At 50.0% G+C, this 22,429-nt stretch overlaps 1 protein-coding gene across 1 annotated transcript; it reads right to left on the reverse strand.

Moving 5' to 3' along the window:
* Positions 1 to 390: 390 nt before the first annotated feature.
* On the reverse strand, positions 391 to 14,096 carry LOC144180372 (tryptase-2-like). The gene is made up of 6 exons (XM_077708734.1): positions 13,957 to 14,096; positions 7,741 to 7,826; positions 4,524 to 4,630; positions 3,061 to 3,332; positions 2,366 to 2,517; positions 391 to 761 (listed from the first exon to the last, which is right to left on the reverse strand). The coding sequence occupies exons 1-6, from the start codon at positions 14,087 to 14,089 to the stop codon at positions 597 to 599; spliced, it is 915 nt and encodes a 304-aa protein (XP_077564860.1). The 5' UTR covers positions 14,090 to 14,096; the 3' UTR covers positions 391 to 596.
* Positions 14,097 to 22,429: the final 8,333 nt, after the last annotated feature.

Raw genomic sequence — 22,429 nt, forward strand, 5'->3', positions numbered from 1 at the left:
TATGCACCCAACAGAAGATATGTATATATTTACAGTGACATTCACAACCTAAAAGCTATACCAGTATACAGTGTCTGCACTGGATCGCTCTCTTCCGGACAGGTAGCCGGTGGTTACGTTGGTGCCCCCAAAACACGAAGACGCGTACACCGCCAGAAGCTCCCAGATTTCTGCTGGAAAATTGTTGCCGTTCACGCTTCATGCATATGCACTTCTTCGAGTCGCACAAGACGCGTCCGAAGTTCGCGAGATCACAGGAACGGGATCACAGCAGCGAAGGGTCGTTTGAGAAAAAAATCCTAAAAACTGGTCCGTTGGGTCGAAGCTTGAGCCTTTCACCGTCGTTGAAAAAAAAACACCAGGTGATAAATCCTATGTGGTGCGTGAGAACTTCCGGCGGGATTTCCCACGAGGACTCACAATGATTCGCTGGGAGCGCAGTTATCCCTGACGTTTTTGCGCGCGCAACCAGTCACGTGAGGCCGCATGCGAAGCCGACCCCGCCGGAACCTTTCCGGCACCTAATAGGTTTTGGCCCATGAAGAGCATCGTCCCGGTGCCCTCCCGCTCGGAGTTGCGCATCCAGGTCGGTGGCACTAGTGGGGGCGCTCCATAACTTCCTTTATCCAGTCGACGTAGTGGGCCACCTTGGTGTACACATCCGGGAATCCCTTCTTGGCGCAGCCGGAGCCGAACGACGTGATGCCCGTCAGGTGCCAGCGTCCGAACAGCTTGCACTGCAGGGGGCCTCCGGAATCGCCCTGCCATTGGGAAAGAGAATAATGACGTGCTATTTTCCCTTCATAGAGAAAAAATAGAAATAGAGCAAAAGCTCTATTTCACCAGGTACAGAAGAAGAAAGCGGATCGTTCCTCGTAGCGTCAATCTGACCTTCAAGCTCAGCTCAGCCAAAGTCAAGCCAGCGCCTCGTGCGAAAACGCTCGTTCTTTCCAAGATGAGGGGTGCGAAAGGAGATCAGGCGGAAAGATTAAGGGCACGTGCAAGGTTAAGTTAGGCACAGCCGGACGCGAATCTTCTCCTCCCGAGAGTCGAGTACGGCCGTGGGTTAGGTTAGGCATAACTTAGTGGTGCCTGCAAATCGACGATTTTTACGCGCCGCGGCGCGGGCCTGGCGTCGAACTATAGGTTTGCTGTTATTCTGCACAGCGCCAGCGCATCCCGTTTCCGGGTCGCCTGGTCCGTGTTTTTCGAGCGCACTCCGGGCTTGCTGGACGGCCCAAACTTACACGTCCTTGTCGCTACTGCGCACTGCTTCTTGGAGTTTCGGCGGGTAAGTCCTTGACTTTGCTTCGTCTGGAAACCGTACACAGTCCCAGAAGATGTGGCACTGGTCTGCCAATCAGAAAATTATACGAGGAGGCGCTGACTGCGTCCAAATTCATCGAGTTCACTGCGCGTTCGCGTCTAGAGAGACCGCGCGACTGCGCCGAGGAGCGTTTGTGCTTTGTCTTGTGGTGCAAGTGTGAGCGCATTTACTACGCGCCCTCGGCGCGAAAACCAAGATTTCGCTCGACAAACGCGGTTTAACCGCGTTCAACCAGGTAAACATTTTCCGATAGCGCACAATGGTAATCGGAGATGCGTTACTAAAGTGTACAAGGACATCTTTTCGCGCACCTCGATTGCCGCAGACGTGGTTGCTCTCCAGACAATCGTCTAGTAATAACTCGTACTTTTAATTGCTTCAACTGGGACACACTGAGACACTTTGTTCGGTATCCCGTTAGTAAACCGCTATTCATACATCACACTGATCATACAACTGCATCACTGACAAGTTGCACGCATTTCGATTGGCTACGCTTGTCTGCGCCAGCAAGATATATGTTTGACACTTGCATAGACCGCAGTGGCGTCCCTGACATGACTTCAATAGGAACGAAACCACCATTGCACGCCATGTTCATTGGCTGAGCTTGGCTACCCTCACCAAAACGTTCAGCATTTGTGACACTTTATTTTTACACATACGGCCACGCGATTCCCTCATCCTATAAACACGCTATTCACGACGAAAGAAATGTTTAGATGATGCCACTGCGTTCCAAAAAGCGTGCACATAACGATCTCCGGACCGACCAGCGCGTGATGGTTCTTTCAATTAATGATGGCTGGAGCTGCTGCTAACACGTGGAGGGAAGAGTAGTCTTTCCACCATGTGTGAGTGTCTATCAAGTCCCTCCATACTTCAAGAAGCCGGCGCACTTTCGGTGCCGATCAGTTGTGCGTGTTAACAGTTGTTTTTGTTCCGACGCGGACAACGCTCGGCGCATATCATCGTTACCGTGTTCTCGTAACGATGCTGTAGCCGTAGCCACCCGAGGCAGGCAACAGCGGTACTTACGTGACATGTTCCTCTGCCGCCTATGAGCGTTCCGGCGCACAAGTGCCACTTCTTGATGGGTATCTTGAACTTGGGTTTGTATGCAGCATCACACACGCCGTTGTCGTAGATCTTCACGAACACCTCCTGCAGCACGTTGGAAGGCCGCGCATCTGTGACGCAAAAAAACAAAAACAAATAGGAGGATGTCGGCTCCGTGAAAAGGAAGAGTATGGAGAGGGTAGATTAGTCTAGTTTGATCGAAGGTATCAACAGATTACAGCTGTTATGATAAGGAGCAAAGAGAGCATCTTTAGTCGACAGACACTTAACGACGTTCCGCCTCTGGCTTCATCGTTTTCCTGAATGGAGCTATCACCGTAAAGGTCGCGCACGAAGGTCCCACAAGAGGCAAAATGGAGGGACGAGCTATAGTTGGTGAACATCCATGAGTGAAACTTAAGCGCAAACAGACACAGGGACAAGAAAGGGAAACGACACCAGCGCTTACCAACGACACCAGGGTCCCTGTGTCTGTTTGCGCTTAAGTTTCACTCATGGCTCCCACAAGAAGCTTGCACTTCGAAGGCTGCCAGCCACGGGTCTTGTATACCTTATACAGTATAACTGGCGCCCCCTTAATCATCTCCCCCTCTCTCCAACGCTCTCCTTGAAAAAAAAACGCCCCCTCTGTCTGACCAGCGGTGGTGACTCACTGTAGTCGACCTTGCCCCATCCGGTGGCGGCGCAGACGAGCCCCTGGAACTCGTCCTCGGCGTCCGGCAGGCACACGGGCTGCACGTGCTCGCTGAAGGGCACGTCGTGCGCCAGCCGCATGAGGGCGATGTCCTGGTCGTAGCCCGAGTACCACGGGTAGTGGTACACGTGCGACACGGGCACCGTCAGCTCGCTGCCCTCGGTCAGCTTCTGCCGGTGCTCGCCCAGCCGGACCTTCCAGAACACCGGCTGCGGGAGCACGAACAGGGGGCTGCTCGCGCCGGCAGCGTTCGGCCTCTTTCTTAGGCGTCCGGTGGACACCACTTGCAACACGCTCCGCGCTCCCCGTGCACTTCTTACGTCCGCGCCTTCCCGAAGGCTTGTTGTATTAGGCACACTGACCCAGGATGGTTCATGTTCCAATAGAGACAGAATGGCCCCATTGAGAGTGTTTAGGACAAACATGGTCGCTCAAATTAGGTCTAATAATGGAATAGAGCACACAGGGTTCCGCGTCTGCTCCCCCTTTATTTTCCACCCCGAAAAGGCAGGTATTAGCACTGCCCTTCAAACAAAACAGGGTGGGCAATTAGCACGAAAATTGATCTTAAATGTGCAACTAGAGATATCTTACACCGCACGACCCACTACAAAGGATTGAGGGGTTAAGAGAGAGAAAATCGAGCCCCCACTTAAAAAGGGAAAAGAAAGGAGTCCATTTCGACTTTTACAACCACACTTCGACTTTATCAGGCGCACATATGCTCGCCTGTCACTATTCGACAAAATCTACTTCAGCACAACACTTCACAGCGATTTCTTTCAGCTTCTATCAACTATTTTTCCGCCCAGGGATCATCACCACAAAGGTAAACACTCTCTATGCCGCTCGTCCTTGTATGCACACTCATTCCTGCCCCACGCCATAACTGACTGGAATAATTTACCCTCCCATATAGCGACCCAAACCGACATCACAAAATTTCAAGAGCTGCTTCGCCAATTGCGATGCGTTGATTTGCATTGTTCATTAATATGTATTTCAGTGCACCCGTGCTCTTGTTTTCTTGCGCTTTCTTTTATTTTTTTTGTTGTTTTTTCATTGCAGATCCTTCCTTGCGTGCTCTTTAACCGCAGTGTATATTTCTTGCATTTGTGAGTGTGTGTTTTTTTGCGCACGCGCAATCTGTTTATATGTTAAAAGGGTTTTTCCTAATAACACTGCATTTCTGACTTATTTTATTGTATCGAAGTTTCTTTGGTTCTTTTATATTATTTTTTTCCCTTCTCCCGTACTGCGATCAGCATATGTGTAGGTTCACAGTCTCTGTATGCCCCCCTCCCCTCCCACCCACACCCCTTCCCATGTAATACCACAGTCCCTCAATGCCAAAAACAAAAATAGACTAGCGTGTCTGACATGCGGGCATCGGCTCGCGGTAATCGTGCCGCCCTTACTCACTTGACGATGCAGTGAGCGGCTGTCAGTATCCAGCGGTGGTTGAGCAGCACGCCGCCGCACCAGTGGCCGATCTTGCCCGCTTGCGGATGCGTCAGGCGCACCGAAACCTGCGTCGATTGAGCATTTCCAGTCTACTTAGCAGTACAAAAAAACAAAACAACAAAAAAAAAACGGCTTGGCTGCGCCGTTCGGGGAATATCGAGAGGAAGTAATCCCGTTCGGGCTGCCGAAACGTAATTGTTTTATTTTCTCTTGTGGTCAGCGTCTTCTTTATTATGTACAGTCTTTGTCAAAATTTTGTGGGCCACGGCGACCGTGGCCGGAGCAGGCGCGCGGCCAAGCAGGGGCGCTGCGCTTGCCTCTGTCGGCTGGTTACGCGGCTAAAGAGAGTGAGGGGAACTTTCGCGCTTCCTTTCGTAGTATGGCTGGCGCGATAAGTGCAGCGGAGACAGCTTCTCAGAGCAGGCGAACTTCGCTTCAGCGCAGGCACTTTGCGCAGCACTTGTCACTCCGGACACACTACAAAAGCAAGAGCAAAAGTTCCCCTCGCTCACTTTAGCCCCGCAACCAGCCGACAGCGGCAAGCGCAGCGCCCCTGCTCGGCCGCGCGCCTGCTCCGACCATGGTCGCCGTGGCTCACAAAATTTTGACGAAGTCTGTACTTCGAAAGTAACACAAATGCCTGCTGTAAAAGCGTTAATTGTGCGATAAATTCCTGTGAAAGCGTTTTCCAGTACCCAGGCCCCGTGGGTATGTGCACTTTGGTGTAGGCTGTGGGAGACGCCCCCAGGATTCAGAGTACGGGCACAGTTTCGACCCTGACACTGCATGCGCTCAAAGCGATTGATTGATTGATTGATCGATCAATCAATCAATCAATCGATTGATTGATTGATTGATTGATTGATTGATTGATTGATTGATTGATTGATTGATTGATTGATTGATTGATTGATTGATTGATTGTGTGGCGATAGAGGAAGAAAAAACAAAGAGCTTGAGTACAAGACCGAAAACATTTTATCTTGATTTTATTTATTTATGCTAACTCAGAAGCTTAATGATAGCATTGAGTAATGGGGTACAAACTTCAAATAGTAACAGGGCAGTCATCAACAACAACAAGGAATACACAGAACGTAATACAGAAACGCAACTGATGCAAAAGAGATAAAACATTGATTGTAGGGCTTAACGCGCCGACGCAACGCAGGCGATGAGGCGCGCCGTAGTGGAGGGCTCCGGATTACTTTTGACAGCCTGAGGATCTTTAACATGCGCCGAAATCTCGACACACGGGCGTTTTTGCTTTTCGCCTCCATCTGAAAAGCGGCCGCCGCGGCCGGGATCGCACCCGCGTATACACGGTATCTAGCAGTTTACGAGTATTCGGGCGTATAATTGTGATGAGAGGCCAGAAAGCCAGCCTTCCGATAGCCCTACGAAAGCAGGATTATATTGGAAACACCAAACTAAGGCTCCCGAAGTGGCAAGCTATTTTTTCTAACATTTTAAGATTATCTGCATTAACTGACCATGTTTCTGAAGATAAACGCACGATTTTGCGGTTCCTTCTATTCAAACGGCGCACCTTAATTTACGGTTACGCACCTATAGCATCTTGCATGACAATAGTTTTCATTGGGTTGATTCTTTTAGAATACGTTTTATTTATGGCTCACTTTTCTTAGATTTCTTAGCCAGATGTGTGACCTTCCGTCTATTTCGGAATCCTTGCTAAGGTCTGCGTCAGCTGTGCCCTCGAGTACTTGCGGAGCTCATTTACAGAGGCGAGTCCCCATGGAAAGAGAGTCAGTGCGCAATAAAAATAAACCCGCGGGATGAGTGCAGGCTTTGGCATCGCGTCTTGCCAATTTGACAGCAAAAGTGTCCCTGCAGCCATTGACGCATCCATGCATATTCACACAGTGTTTCCCATCCATGAGCCTTTTCCGTCCTTTTTGGTCGTGCGACAGTGATGGAGGGCACCACGAACGATATTGATCCGTGTCATTATGTCAAACAATTTGAACATGCCTCTAAACTTGCTTGCTCACATTCAATACCTGCCTTTTCAGGCTAACGTTTGTGCTGACGCATGTCCTATTGGCAAGCGATTTACCCTTGCTCTTGCAGCTTGAAGTCCCCAAACACTTACAAGCTGCCTTTGCGTATCAGGCTTCCTTGCATATTCTGGGTGTCTTGCAAAAAAGCCGACGTTAAGGGATGCAATACGCCGAGAAAAAAATAAAACGTACGTGTCATGCAGCGAAGCCACTTTTTAAATGCAGAGCATTTCTTAGCCTCGCCTGTTCCTGCGTCGGACGGTGTCAACAGTTTCGCGTCCGCAGCAGGTGCGCCTCTCCTTCCCTCCTCTCTCTCAACAGCAGCTGGCGCGCGCATGCGTCGTAGTCAGCCCGTTCGCTCCGTCGCGGTCTCGGCCTAACAGGTGCGTGATAGCAGCGCGGTGGGTCGTGGAAGGGCGCGCGCTGCTTGCGCATGCGCGCTCTCCCCCCCCCGTACTGCTCTCCCTCTACTGCGCGCGCTGCAAATATAGCGGCTAGCGGTCGCTCGTATTTCAGTCACTGCGTTGCTCCTTCCTTCCTTGGTTGACGTTCGTGCCCACGTTTACTCGTGTCTGCTACTCCAGCATCACGGAAGAAGCGATGGAAGCAACACTGCCTTCAATCAGTACTGAGGCCCCAATGCTCTACATTTACTCGTGTTCCCCTCGCGGGAAGGCGCGGGAACTTTTTTTGCTTTTGGCAGCAAGGTTTGGCAAAAAAGGAGAACTGAATGCGAAGGGGGAGGGGGAGAGAGTTTTGGGAAAGGCTTCGCGGAGCCCAGAAATTCCTTCGCGGATCCCTTGCGGTCCCCGGACCCCCATCTGAGAACCACTGAGCCACTGCTAAAACCACTGCTATTCCTGCGGAAGTCAGGACCTTCCGCTCTCGGCATGACCACCATTTCCGCCACCTGCACGGCCATGCTCCACAATACTTTCGCGCCCGATAATGCACGCACGGCATTCGGTTTGCTGGTGTTCCCACGACAACAATCCACCTTTATAGTAGGAGACAGCTTTCGCTATTCCCGGCCTTGGGCAAAGTCCAGAAAGGGCCCTTTCTTCAATTCAGATAAGGTGCATGCAATTCGCCTTGCTTAAAGACCACACATTTTGTTATTACATGATCGGCCGTGACCCCATGAACCTTACCTGCCAGGGCCACTCGTCCTTGTTCGCTTCCCGTCCGCCGACGATCCGGAAGTCCGGGTCGTCCGGGAACTTGCTCTCGCCGCAAGCTGGGGACGGAGACGCCACAGAAGCATCAAGCAGGCTGTGCGCGCCTTCATCACTGACGGGTGACACCTCCGAGATGGTACAGTTTAGCATGCACACAGTGTAAACATGGTTCGACATCATCTAAGTCGTTTCGCTGTGAACTGAGCGCCTGGTCGCTGGTTCATTTCCGTGTCGCGGAAGCTGTTTTTCTTGCCAAAGAAATTGGATGGCAATGGCGGTGACATGATGCACATTGACAGCGAAAGAACCCGCAATGTAAAGCTGGGGCTGATGTCGAGAACGTACATTTACAGTCGAGTGCATTGCCGCTTGACTTTTTAAGCCACTATGACGCAAGACAAACGTACAGAAATACGCCCAGCAGCGAAAAACAATAGCCCAGCGCACATAAACCTGACCCGGAGGAGCTACGCATCCATACAGACTGCTCATGGGACCCCGACGCCCGAATTGCAGCTATGGCAGCGTGAAGAGAGGACGGTGCCCACCGCTCAGAAAGGTTCATTCTAGAAGAGACCCTCTCAACCACAGAACTCGAACTCCGAGCCATTCACCTTAGCCTCCTCTGGGTGCTTGAATTCTTGTCTACAGATGGCACCAAGCAAGTACGACGGATCAGGGTTTTAACGGACAGTGCTACGGCACTCAAAAACCTGGTTTGACCCCCGCGAGTGACGTCCACGGAATATGCCATAAAGCAGACTTGCCGCGAACTACAACGGAACAGCAATATTGATGTCAAGGTCCTCTGGGTACCCGGACACTCTGGCAACACGGGCAATGAGACTGTGCACAAGCTGGCCAGTGAGGCTCGCTCTTCCCAGCACTCGCAGCTTGAGCTCACTCCTCTCAAAGCACTGAGTCATAGTCCTGAAGAGAAACGAAGAAGGAACAAGCTTGAAAGGTCCAAAGAGCTCCTGACCCACGTACCACCCCTTGAGGATCTCCTACCTAACGGTCTTCCCCGGGGCGCCCAAGTGTTCGTGGTGAAAGCACGAAGTGGCTTTGCCGTCACGGAGGACGTGGTGGCAAGGTGGAACCACGCACAGAAGTACTCCAAGCAGCCGAACCCGCCACCTTTCTCGCCGCCCCAGTGTAGTGTGTGCTTGGCCGCCCAGCCGGCCAATATGCGTCACCTGGTGTGGGACTGTGAAGGACTGAAGGACGCACGTGACAAACATCGCCCGTCATCCGTATCTACATACGAGGACTGGATCCGGCCAACACAAGACCACAAGAGAATTCTGCTCTCACTGTGGACATTTGCGTGTGAAGACTCCATAGTGCGACGCACGTAACCCCCTTCTCTTTTCCCCCTCCCACAGCGACAGGCCTAGTGCCGTCCTATTCATAATAAATTTTACAACAACAACAACAACAACAACAAATCCCTGCATAACTTAATTCCTTTATAAATTAATTAAAAGAATGCTCCGATCTAGGTGATTTGATTTTCCAGATAAATGATCTGGATGAATGCACAGGTTACAGGGGCTCTCTGGTGCTAGACATGTGTGAAGAGCAGAACCTGGTGACAGTTAGCCGGGAAGATAAGTACTTGCGACGGGCAAGTGAAATGACAACCCTGCAAAGAATTCAGTCTAGTTAATAAAATCCGAACGAACGATTATACCGAGTGACGATAGATGAACAAAGAAAAGAGAGCTTGGGTACAAGACCAAAAACATTTTATGTTGATTTTATGACCAGGCGCAGGCGTATGGTCAGAAAGAACGCCAGTCAAATAACTGGAATTCAATGTTAAACATGCACCGCTAATAACGAGGAAAGAGGATCGGAAGTATGATATAACGACGAGCTGATGGGCTTCATACAAAAAAAAAAAAATAAGCAACGCAAGGAACAAAAATTACAGTGGTTCAGCTTTGGGTAACCCTAGTTGATAGCAAAAGCTTCACTGCTCTGGCTAGGCCCATTGTCGAAATGTGGTCGAGGTGTGGTTTTGCAATGATATACAGACATGTTTGCAATGAACACACTGTTTAATCTTCACCTTTTTTCGCCTCACGGCGTTGTTTAAGCCTCGCCGCTGTACGAGCGACCACAGCTGGATGTTCGTCTTCTTCCATCGCACACGGCTCTGCGCCGCACGTGGCCCCCTGGCCTTCCCTCGTGGCGCGCGCTTCTTGCTGCGGCGGCGGCCTCCTCGCCTTCCTCCGCCAGGTGGCGACACGGGTCCCGTGCACGTCTCCGTTCCCTCCTCGCCTATCTCTCCCCTGCCGCCTATCTCTCCCCGCCATCGGGCCTCTGCTCCGTGCCGGGCGCTTGCGGAAGTGGGTGTGGTTTGACCTCTAGCGCTCAAGGACAAAACTGGTCACCTCGCGAAGACTGCCTGCGGTAGCGCAGTGTAGGTTTCGCTACAAAAATCATTGGTGGTATACACAAAATTTACGAAGCTAGTGGAACAAGGAACCAAGAAAAGCCATATAGAGTGCACAGTGAAGCTAAAGAAGTGTAGTTTTCGAGAAGAAGAAGTAAGGCTAAGGGTGGAAGCTGCACCGAGAAAAAGAAATTGGAGGTACAAAACTGGTACAAGAGAAAATTGAAAGTGCTAGTGAATGGTGGGTGTCAGATACGTAGGTGGGAACGGTGAAAGACGCTACGAAAACAAAACTGAAATAATGTAAAAGCATTGAAAAACAGAACTAAAGATGTGCGATCTCGAATGAAGGGTGATAATGGTTATATATATCTGGGGAACAGCGGTCTGATATACCAGCACAAGGCCATCACCGATTCCTTCGCTAGATTAGCGATAACTACGAGGATCACCATAAATTAATATGGTAGTATAGAATCTTTGGTATGGAGAACGAGAGAAAAAAAAATGTCTCTAAAACACGACAACGAGACCAGACGAAATCCCAGTGGATGAAGAATTTTCGCCCAATCAGCCTCCAACGCGCTATAAAGTTCGAAAGAATTTTAACGCAGCGGCGCGTATCAGGATGAGTTTACTCCATAAAGGTGAAGGAGACAAGGGGGAAGCGGGTTTATACAGGCGGGTAACAGTGATCTCAAAGCTATGCAAGCCATAAAAGCCGAGCTTTCGAAGTAGGCTGAGAAGAATGAATTTTGGTGAACTATCGGTCAAGGCTGCGCTTGACCGCACTACACCCAGTACTTAGATTAGGGGGTTGCAAAGTAGCTCAGCCAAAAATTACTGCTCTATGCCCATCAGATAATTTGGAAACTCGCTGAAAAGATTTTTCTCTCTTTCCCGCTCTTGACATTCTTTGACGGCCCGATTTACGTCACTGAGGCCATGTAGCGGCTGTTGGCCGGTTTTCCTCCAGTCGCAGCAATGAACGCTTTTCGATAGCAACTTAAAAAAAAAAGCCACAAAAACAAAGCATGAACGAAAGGCGTATCTGGAGCGACGAACAAATCACGCAGTGCCGCTCCGCGCTGGCGGTAACTGTAGCTTTCGCAGTGCTTCCAGATGCGAAGGAAAGAGTGAGAGCGTTTATCGAAAGTGTTGCAGGGTCCCTTTAACGTCGCTTTGAAGTAAAGGAGTAGACAAGCATGCCGGCATTCCTGTAAAGAAGCGTACATCTCCCATCCATTCTTGGCCCATTCCGGCGTTGTTGGTGGCCGTAAAAGATTTATTACAAGTAAAAGAGGTTCGCGCTTGAAAGCGATATAAGCCCTCAGTCCAGAACCCCTGCGGCAATACCCCTCTTTGGAATGAACCAAACGATAGAACAAATCTCAATTCCTCAATGTTGAGCTTTTGGCCATGCTTCTAAAAACGCCAAAGAAGCCTGCCATTTTTTCTTGTCTATGTTACTTCAACATGGACGATAATAGCCCGCACCAATGCACTGACTATTCAACACCTGAAAATGATACTCCGTGCATATCACGGTAATCATAACAATAATCTTTCTGTCGGGATTCAGTGTGGTAAAATAAAGCTTCTGGTCACTGCAGAAAAAATTTTAACGATACGGACTAAGGAAGTTCCTCATCTGGTGATCAACCAAACAACTTTGACTGTTCGAACACACGTTTATTCCTCCTCCTTATTTAGTACGCAGCAAAAAGAAAAAAAATCAGGGTTTATTTGTTGCTTCGCAAGACTTACACAACGACAAATTACGTGACGTCCAACGCCCAAACTCACACGGCAAGGTAATTCCCACTGCGTGATCGGCCTACAGATAAGGCAAAGGAATCGCGCGCCTAAGACCGCTGCTCATCCTCACGGAAGTAGACGCATTGCTACAACGCTTGTGCGTACAGTAAAAGGGCTTTCACGTCTGTTCACGATAGGAACGGGCGCGGATGCCGATTGCGTAAGGTTTCCCCGGAGGCGATCACATGTTTTACGACCAATTCGCGTGTTTTCCGGGCGTGTAAACGTTTCCAGAAGGAAGAGGCCACGTTGGGTATACTCAAGAGAATAAAAAAAAAAAAAACAGAAAAACGGAAGGAACAGAAGGCAGTCAGGAAGAAGCCATCGCATGTGAGCCTCCCCCTCACTTTCGACCATTCCGCGTGCACTGCCAAGGTCGTTTGCCGAGCGCGGCGTTGCGTGCCTGGCGGGTGTAGAGCATCGTCCCGTCCGCAGGAGTCACCGCCTACCGACGCTCGTTTAAAGCTCCAGACGTGGCATTTATCGGGCAACATTTGTGAAGCAGGAAAAAAAATGGGACTGCTTGCGAAAGTCAAGAGCGTCGACCCCCGCCACGTCCGTGAACGCCGATGCCAAGGGACAGTGCCTGGTCCATCACCTAATGGCTGAGCACGCTATAGGGATGCAATGAGGCAGTCACGGAGCTTTGCTGTATAGTCACCTGTTTAAGCGCTGCCACGGCGCGGACAATGGAGAAAAGCAGCGGTTGAGTACGGGCTACGGTAATAACTTGCTGCACGCTGTCGATGACAATGGTCGAGGCGTCGGGTTACTTATCTCAAGGTTTCACTTTTGGTTTGTTAGAGCCAAAAAGCGCTTTTAAAGAAGCTAGCAGGCAGTCGGCGATTCACGGAAGGGAATAAAACAAACAATTGATGAAACTCGTGCTTCCCTATGGTCTTTCCAAAGTCGAGTTGAAGCCTGATCGGCACGACGTAGTGAAGGCTTCAAAGACCCTTTCGGACTACGCCTTGTTTTCTTATATTGCCTTATTTTGTCTTCAACTGAAACTTTAGCCTCTTGGTAATTACCGCTAAACCCCACTCACTGTCGCAAAATCACCGGTCGCATCGACGGTCTCGGTACCGTTACGAAACTTCAGGCATTCAGAAAGAAGCGATCAACCCACAAGCGGTGTGTCATCTTTGCTGGAAAAACAAGGTAGCCCTGAAACGTGGGCACACCCTAATCTGCATGATTGTGATCGTCATGCATGGATTTATCTACGATATATGAATGATGAAGGTTGTAAAAAAGCTCCCCGAATCAACGGTGTGAACGTAGTTGGAGAGCGAAAGCAAGAGCATGAACGACACAAAACCCGATTGACCTGGGTGTAGCCCACACTACTGCAATAAACAATATACGATTGTTTGTAATTTGCAGTTCCACATGCTTTTCAGTTAATTATTGTTAAACGTGAAAGGACTACTGTTTTATCTTAGCAAAAATACCATTGGGCTGTCCGTTTCAACGTGTCTCGGTAATGGTGCTGAAATGGTTTAGGAGTAGTGGCTGAGTGTTATTCGTATTAAAACTGCCACTGATAGTTATCCATGATACGTGCAATTCAATTTTATATAATTTGCTGTGGAATAGTTTCTATAAAACAGGTGTTACAGCCGTTTTCTATAGTCACACTCCTCTCGTGGCTTCTCATGTATTGACAGCAGACCGGAATGACGAAACGTTTATTACTACTTGGTGAACTAGTTACAACGAGTAAATGAAACTTGTCTAGTGATAGAGTCGTCTTAACGGCAAATTGTAGCATGTTTTTTTTTTTTTTTTCCTCGAGGTGTCCACATCAATTCGAGAGCTACAAAGCATTCGCTAGAAAGTTGGCTTCGCCGCAAAGCGTATTCTGTCGGCGGACCCCGGACGCGATTGAGCCATTGGGGGACTTATCGGTATACAGCTTCCTGTAAAAATTGAGAGGTGAGGTGGTCGACTTCCAGAGGGTGACTCACAATAATTGGTGCCGATCGCGAGGCCTCGGTTGCTCGAGGAATCCCAGACCTGGGCCCAGCTTGCCGGCGGCGCGAGGAAGAGGAGCACCAGGAGGTGCGCCAGTGGGCTCCGCATCGCCATCACCGACGTCATGTCACCAGCGCCGCGGCACACGATTGACTCCGGGGCTGCGCGCCATCAGTCCAGAGAGGGCTTCGGAGGAGCGCTTGACACGCGCGCAAGGATGGGGGGAGATGGAGAGAGAGGGAGGGGGTCAGAAAACCGGATGGGCTCTCCTCGTGCGCCGATCGTCTGTGCTGGACGCTTTCTCTTTCATCGGGCACCCATGTCCAGTCCCCCCGCACCACGCAACCACTCTCGATGCGTTTATTTTTTTGCCTTTCGCGTCTTGTTACCGCGTAAGGAGTCGGTTATCTTCCCAGGGTCGGCGACGTGACTCCGCAGTCAGGAAACCCGACGGACTTCCAGCGAGCGTTCCGCTGAAGTCGTCGACCGACGCCCGAGCGGTCCCGTGACGCCTCCTTCCTGAGTTGAGCTCCGATTCCGCCATTATTTAAAGGGGGAAGAGTGGAGATCAGATTTCCCGCGCAAACCCTTTTGGCGAGCGCGTCAAAGTGGACCACCTCATCAGCATGTGGAGGACATACTTGGCATATCTTCGCACTGACAGTGGACGTGACTGTCACACAAACACGAAAACTGGACGTCCGTGTCGTCGACCGCCACCATTGATGAATGCGCACTCCTTAGCACACAGGTCAGGTTCCGTTATCTTCTCATATTCCTTTGCACCGTGGAAACACGAAGCGAAAGAAACATTGATATATATGATGGCAGTGCGCGAGATTCCTGAATCGGGGGGGATGGGTGTGTGACGGGGAAGTTCCGAGTTGAAAATGTGCAAGACCCGGCGTAGAAGTCGTGCGTAATGTGCTCACCGTATGTCGCTTTTTGTTGCTGTTTTCTAACTGAAAATTTCAGCAGCAACAACGTCTGTACTTGTAAGGCTGAGGACATAGCACATGCATTTTAGTAATCAGGGATATTCCGAAACCCAACCATTTGTTCATAGGGCGCTGACAAATGAACTCTACCAATGTTTATTATTGTCAAAGCCTTACAAGTCTCATCAAACGCAAAAAAAGTGACCGTAGCCGTCGTCAACACGAGTGGTACCAAAATAGCCGTCGCTGTAAAAAGAAAATAATTAGACACATCTGAATTCGTGTGAAATTTGAACCCGAATCTCCAGAGCTAGAGCCAAGTGTGTTACCGATGAGCTAACTGGGCTTTTTTCCCCTTTGTTATTTGCTCGGCATTACAATGACGACAACAACCACAACAGCAACAATTGAGTAAAAGCAACCTCCTCCGCTTGTAGGTCACTAAGCTCGCTTCAATGTCCTCAATTCATCTAATACAGGCAGCCAATCCGATGGATCACACTGTAACTTATACAGTAGCCTTATCGGAGCAATACTTTCAATTAAATAGTGTCTCGCAGGTCGAGCATCCATATCAGGACGCATATCGGTCATTCTTGTTTTCCATAAACTGTAAAGACTCAACAACACCGGCGTGTCATATGGAACTCCACTTACACCGCTTAGTGGGAGGAAGCTAATGCCATACAGTGACATCGGCAAATTTTCTTTCAAAGTGCATTGTAAAGTTGTCCCGATGAAACGCCGTGCCAGAACTGAGCCAACTTGCTATCCTGTCAGAGGGGGAACAAGAGTTAGCATCATGCGTGCTGCGGGACAAGTGAACGTGACGGCCCGTGAGTAGAGCAGGTACGTAGCGCCATGTCGTCCCTGCGTTGAGAGTGCTTTGAACACCAATTGGAGCAGCTACTAAGTTCTACAGTAGAACACGTACGCTCGAAGAGAGCTCTGAGTGTGTGCAAGCTACCGCGTTAAATTGCGGCCAGTCTGTCTGTCCGAGTAATTCGCGCCAAGATACGAAGAAACGAAAGCGAAGAAAGAGACGCAAACACAAGGCAGCAGTAAAGAAGTGTTTGATAATCGCCAGGCTTTCCCTTCAAAGCTGTGTAAGCAGACATAAGTTACCGGGGAACTTGCGCTGCCATTATGTATGCTCACTAGGTTCACGGTCCACTAAGGAAGGCGAGCAATTCCATTATTCGCAGTTTGATCACCACTTATAGTGCACAAGAAACTAAATAATCGAACATCTTTTGGCCATTTTCGCGGTCCGTCGACGTTGTAGAAATTCGATGACTGGCAGAGTGACTGTTTATGGAGAGTTAATTCGTTCATTCGCCGCTTGGTTGACTCACTGACCATAAGTTGACCGCCCGTGCTCAAGCGCTGCACTGCTTGCTTACTAACTTGTCCTGCCTTTCAGCAACTCCTCTGCTTCCTAGGTACGATAGTTGTCGAAAAAAAAAATGTCTCGTGACCACTCTAACAGGGCGGGAAAGCATGATCATCTGTGAGCCCTACTCAATGAGTTGTTAAACTGTTAATCAGAAAACCGTTACGTCACAGTGGTCCCATACATTAGTGCAAGCTCGTGGGAACTATAACAAGTGTAAGATGAAGTTCGAGAGCCATAAGATTGGTGTGTCCGGTCTCACTGAGCCATTCCGGCTAACCACTTCCGTGCTTAGTCGTAGTAAAAAAAATCCCGGGCCATCTCCACGAACGTGAATCCTGAGGAGGAGCGAAGCATGCAGTATATATAAGTGTATTCTTGGCACCTTGGCGTTTTTGCCAACGGAGATGAAACCATTGGGGGATAAAAATATATATATATAGCTTTGCTGTAAAAGTCTCTTGGCTTTGAAGCATGAAGTTTCCTAGCGCGAGGCGTAAACGAGTGTCCCGGTGTTTTTTAGTACGCGTTACGAAGCGCTCTAGTGCGAGGCGTAAACGAGTGTCCTGGTGATTTTAGATGCGACGCATCTCTTGCGCTCGGGTATGTCCCTCCATTGTTGTCGTTGTCGCGGCGTCCGCACACCACCTGCGCATGCGCAAACTCTCCTCCGTTCTTCTCGCCAACAGCTGTGTGCAACGCGCTCTCTCTGTCTCATTATCATAACAGCTGCGCGCGCTTCGCTGACGCTTCTCTCTCACATTTGCTCTCGCTACGCATGCGCAACTCTCCTCCGTTCGTGTCCTCTCCTTCAAGTGCTGAATATAAAGCGGTGAGCGCGCTGCGCCGGTTCATTCAAGTGCGTTCGCTTGACTGCGCTTCACTTTGCTTGTGCTTCGCTTGACGACGACGACTCCGTTGCTTCTTCCGATGTTGTGCGATGGAAGCAACAGTCCCGTCAGCGAGTGATTTGACACAATCGAGTACCAGCGTCAATTCAAACGCTGATGGCAACGTTACTTCAACTGAAGACAAGGCTGCGAAGCGACGGGCACGTGACGCACGTGACCCAACGGAAACGCCAATTGAACCCCCCGATGCGTCGAATCACATCAGGGTTCCCTCGCGGGAAGATGGGCGTAATTTTTTAGTGGGCGTTATTTTCTAGCACGAGGTGTAAACGAGCATCCCGGTGTTTTAGTACCGTGTCTACATGAGACGACGATTACGACGACGACAGGAGACGCCAACAGCCCCAGCCCCTAAGGGGCTTCGCCTATAAAAATCCCGGGCCATCTCCACTAACGTGAAACCTGGTGAGGGGGCAAAGCATGCAGTGTATAAGTGTATTCTTGGCGCCTTGGCGTTTTTACCAGCGGAGATTAAACCGTTGGGGGAGGGGGAGGGGGGTAGAGGTATACAGCTTTGCTGTAAAATTCTATTGTCTTTGAAGAACGAAGCTCTCTAGCGCGAGGCGCAAACGAGAGTCCTTGTGTTTTTTTAGTACGCATTACGTTCTAGCGCGAGACGTAAAAAAATACCAAATAAATTCTGTAATTGCTTCTTGTAATACATCAATTGCATTTTTGCAGCCTCGCCGAACGCACTGTTTTTTTCAATTATCGTACCAATGCTGTCTTTTCACGTGGTGTGTCTGAGGGCTATCGAAAATGTTTTATGCCCTTTCCATTGCTTTGTCGTTATTTGAACCTTCGATTCCCGCGTGTGTAAAGTATTTTTAAGTGCCCTTTTCTGAATTGTTGTAATAATGCAGTATTCAGCTATTTGAAATGTATATATGCGTTCTCTTGTAACTTGCTTTCTTGCTTGCTGATAAGTACTTCTTGTGACTGCCTTTTTTTACACCCCCTCCCCCCCACTGTAATGCCGCAAGGCGCTGTGGGTACTAAATAAATAATAAATAAACATGAAACCGGGGGAGGGGAGAAGCATGCAGTGTATACCTAAGTGTTTCCGAAGATTGTAAGTCTCTTTCTTGCAACACGGCGCCCACTAATTGGGTTCCGGAGAAGCGCCGGCGGGAGGAGCAATCGCGCGCTTGCTGAAGTGGTGGCGCCCTCTCTTGTGTTTGTGGGATTCTACATTTCACACACTAGTTATTTCCCACCCCGCAGCCATCCGCGCTCAGCAAATGCCTTGCGAGCGCCGGCTGCGGACGGGTCCGTTGTTTGCGAAGACAGACAAAGGCAGGAGGCGGCGAGGGCAAAACATCAATGGCAGCATTTATTGCAAATGCAAATCAAATATACTGCATACAGACTGATCGTAGGCCATAACGGTAACACTGTGAGCGAGGCATTAAACAACGCTAGAGATCGAGATGGTTCGACTCACCGATGGCATACCGGAGCAGCGGAACGCTGCGGAGTGCGAGCGCGGTTGCAATCTCCCAGCTCGCCCGGACGCGTCCCATTGTGCCGCGTTCCCTGGGTTAGGACCAGCGCGCCGAAACGTCCGCGCGCTACCGGATCCCCAAGACAAGAGAGCGTCCTCACGTCATCCGACAACCCACCACACCTCGCCTTTTGGTGGCGCTAGTATCGAGGAAGAACTGGTTCTCGGGTAAGGCAGAGGGGAAAAGGGTCAACGCCTTCACCAGGGCGACAACAAACCGTCCGGTCGCTGGCGCCCTCCCGTATGGTTCCCGTCGCGTGAGCGAGACGCGTTGTGCACGCGACCGCAATGGGAAGCTAGCCAGAAAGGGGTTCGCGTGAAAGTCGCGATCCCCACATGTTGAACCGGATATAAGCAATTAAATGAGAGACAGACCGGCCGTAAGTTGTCTTTGTGTCACACGCGGCAGCATGCTAAGAAGTGTACTTTACAGGAGAAAGCCTGGGGTTCGAACTCCAATTTTGAGACATAAACAAATTTCTGTTATTACAGTGCAACTACGCTTGTACGTCCCCCGGACTTACGACGATACGCTTCTTACGACGGATCACCGCGGTCCCGGCAAGCTCCCCATAGAAACAATGCATTAAAAACCCCGATGATATGACGCTCGGGTCCGCTTCATACGACGGACCAGGGCGCGGATAGCCGGCGTTTTTCCCATATCTTATACCGCTTCACCGCCTCGTCCCGGCCTTTATTCTTAACCTCCGTTTGACGCTGCTTGATGTGCAAAGGTCTGCATGCAGGCGAGACTACTTGCTGAAAAGGCGCAAGCAAGTAGCCGGGTACTCGTGAGCCGAAGTTAACCTTCGAAGGCCCCACGCGGCAGCAGTATCCCAATGCGCCAACCACGAGAAGTCTGACTTCTCGCGGTTGGCGCATTCAGGTGGCTGGCGGACCGTGAATTTGAAGCTCCCATCGAGCCGCCGACGAATGTGAAAAGAGTACGACGCAACCCCACGGTGATGACTGAACACCCGCTTTCCTCGCACGCTGGATCCAAGTTTCTTCCTTTCACGACGCTATCTCCTCCCCTCTCTGCTTTCTACTTATCAGTGTCTTTCAAGGCGGCATTGTCACTTCACTTCTTTCTTTGCTAGGGTGCCTACAACCACGCGCATCCGGCGCAAGGGTGGAGACACATATACGTTGGCATCGGCATTTTGGGTCACTCGCTGGCAGCCGCAGCCAGTCACACAGTGTGTAGCAAGACCGCGCTATAATTTTCGCCGCAACACAGTTTATTCGCGACGTTTGACCCACCTTATCTATTTCGCATTGCTGTGTGTTGCGGGAAACGAAAACACCTATGTGTTGAACACTTTGACCGAACAGCGACGGCACGGAACTGTTGAAAGGGTGTCTTCACCCTGTACAGGGTTTCCTTTTTTTCATGTCCGCCTTGTACTATCATTCGTTTCGCTTAGCCTTGCCAGTTCTACGCTCCCTTTTCCCGATCTCAGTTTGCTCGACAACCTCGACATTATCTCGGGCGTGCAAGGCGTGGGGCTGGCGGGCTAGTTTGCGCGCCGTGGAGGGAGAGGAGGGAACAACGAAGGCGTTCTTCCAAAAAAACAAAACTTGGGATTTCAGGTAAAGGTGCACAAATAACGCGAGAACGCGCTAAATATAGTGTTTTATAGTTCTTAGCCCACCTATCACCTGATACCGTTTTCTAGACCGGTATTTGCCCGCACCCCGGTCGTACGACGCTTTCTCGCGGTCCCTTGAAAGTCGTATTATCGGGGTTCCACTGTATTAGTATAATTAAATCCGGATTATTCCTGTATTTTAAATCAATTTAATTCATGTTAGTTTACTTTGAATTAGTTTTATTCGTTTGCACTTGTTTTTTGACCATCGTTTGACAACTTGATTTACCGTGGCGACATGAGACGACGACAGGAGATGCCGACAGCCAGAGCCCCTAAGGTGCTTCGCTCCTAAAAAAAATTTCTCGGGGCTCTTAAGTATGCTTACGTTCTTTGAAGGCAAAAAAAGCCTGGCGATACTTATTGCTTGCTTTCCGCATTGTATTTGCGTCTCTTTCGTCGCTTTCGCTTCTTGTCTTTGATTTATTATTAGGTTTAACGCGCCGACGCTGCACAGGCGATGAGGCACGCCATAGTGGAGGGCTCCGGATTAATTTTGATAACCCGGGAATCTTTAACGTGCGCCGAAACCTCCTATACACACGGAAGTTTCCGCTTTCGCCTCCATCAGGAAAGCGGGCGCCGCTGCCGGGAATCGAACTCGCGTCTTTGGGCTCAGCACGTTTCTTGTCTTTCCCCTGATCATTTTAACAAGATTTATGTGCGCATTTTTACGGCTCACTTTAAGGAGATCTTTATGCCTGTAGCCATTGCAATATTTTGGATGAAGTCGTTTTCGTATATCCTACACATTTAGCATGTGTTTATCTGGGGATGTGTGTTTCTTCCAAAAGTCCATCTCTTGAGCTGCGCGTCATCGCTTGCTGTGTAGTCTCAACGAGTGCGCCTATCTCGTTCCAAGTCGGAGAAGGGTCGGCTAGATGTATTAAAAAAAATCCCAGCCCTTTCTTAAGAGAAAGATGGCTAAAATGCGAAGATTTGTATACAAAGCAACCTGAATCAAAGTCAAAGTTTCAAATCCGCTCTCCCAAAGTCCAAAATCCAAACTGCCACAGTCCACTTCAATTAGAGTGAACTATAGAATACACTCTACTCCAACTCAACCAAAGTCCAAAGCCAACGTCCAATCCTACTTAGAGAATGTATTTCATCATAATCACCACTTTCCTCCTGCAGTGTGTTTAAAGTTAGATTTTCTGCTGTGCATTTTACTCAGATGAACGACGTCATCAGTAAGGCATACAAAGCTTCCCTTTAAAACAATTATTGAAGATCCATTTGTGGATCCAATGGGTTGGCACCCGCAACCCTCACAGCCGCGCCCCCCTCGCGAACATGAAAACCGGCCCGTCCCGCACGCCTGGCTTTTGCTACTTTCGCTTCTAAATCCGCAACTCAGTGTTTGCCGCACGTCGTTTGCGAGCCGAATCCGTTCACAGCGCCAAGCGCGCGTTGAGCTGATCAGGCCAACCTCGATGCAGCGAAAAACTGGTGAAAAAGTGGCAATTGACGCCCTGCGGTGGCCGCGCGGCAGTCGGCTTCGAAAAATTTGCCGCGTATCTGCTCACTTTGCTGCAAATGTCGTCGAAAGACGATAGTGTTCTCAGCGTAGCGCTGCTTTCTATCTTTCCCTTCGCGTTTTCACATATAAACAGGAATTATCATGTGCTGCTCGTCGGGGGCCGGCGGTGAGCGCCGGCAACCCGGCATCTATCTTGGATAGATCACCGGCGAACAGCTGTTTTTCTTTTTTTGGACAGAGATGGCCGCGGCCGCAACAGGATGTCGTTCGCCACTTCTTCGCCTGCAGTTCGCTGCAAGGAGGTTGTCTTTCATCGGACAAATTACCGGCGAAGTTCTCACGACGTTCTCAGCGGCAAGGTCTTACGACGCCGACGGCCGCCACTCGTTCTCCACTTCACCGGTTTTAACTGCGGAGCTGTTTAGGGGCTCGCAATGTCCGATGATGCACGTCACGCCAGACGAAAATACCCCGCCGGGCCAACAAATGTCGCCACCGCCTCGACGGCCGTCCAGTGTGCGATATCGGCTCGTGCAACAACGCACGCGGCGCACCCCCCCCCCCCCCCCGCCCCCCCCCTCC

This window comes from Haemaphysalis longicornis, unplaced genomic scaffold, assembly GCF_048455015.1.
Source record: "Haemaphysalis longicornis isolate Haplotype H1 unplaced genomic scaffold, Haemaphysalis longicornis Haplotype H1 scaffold_4, whole genome shotgun sequence".
NCBI classification, from domain to species: Eukaryota; Metazoa; Arthropoda; class Arachnida; order Ixodida; family Ixodidae; genus Haemaphysalis; species Haemaphysalis longicornis.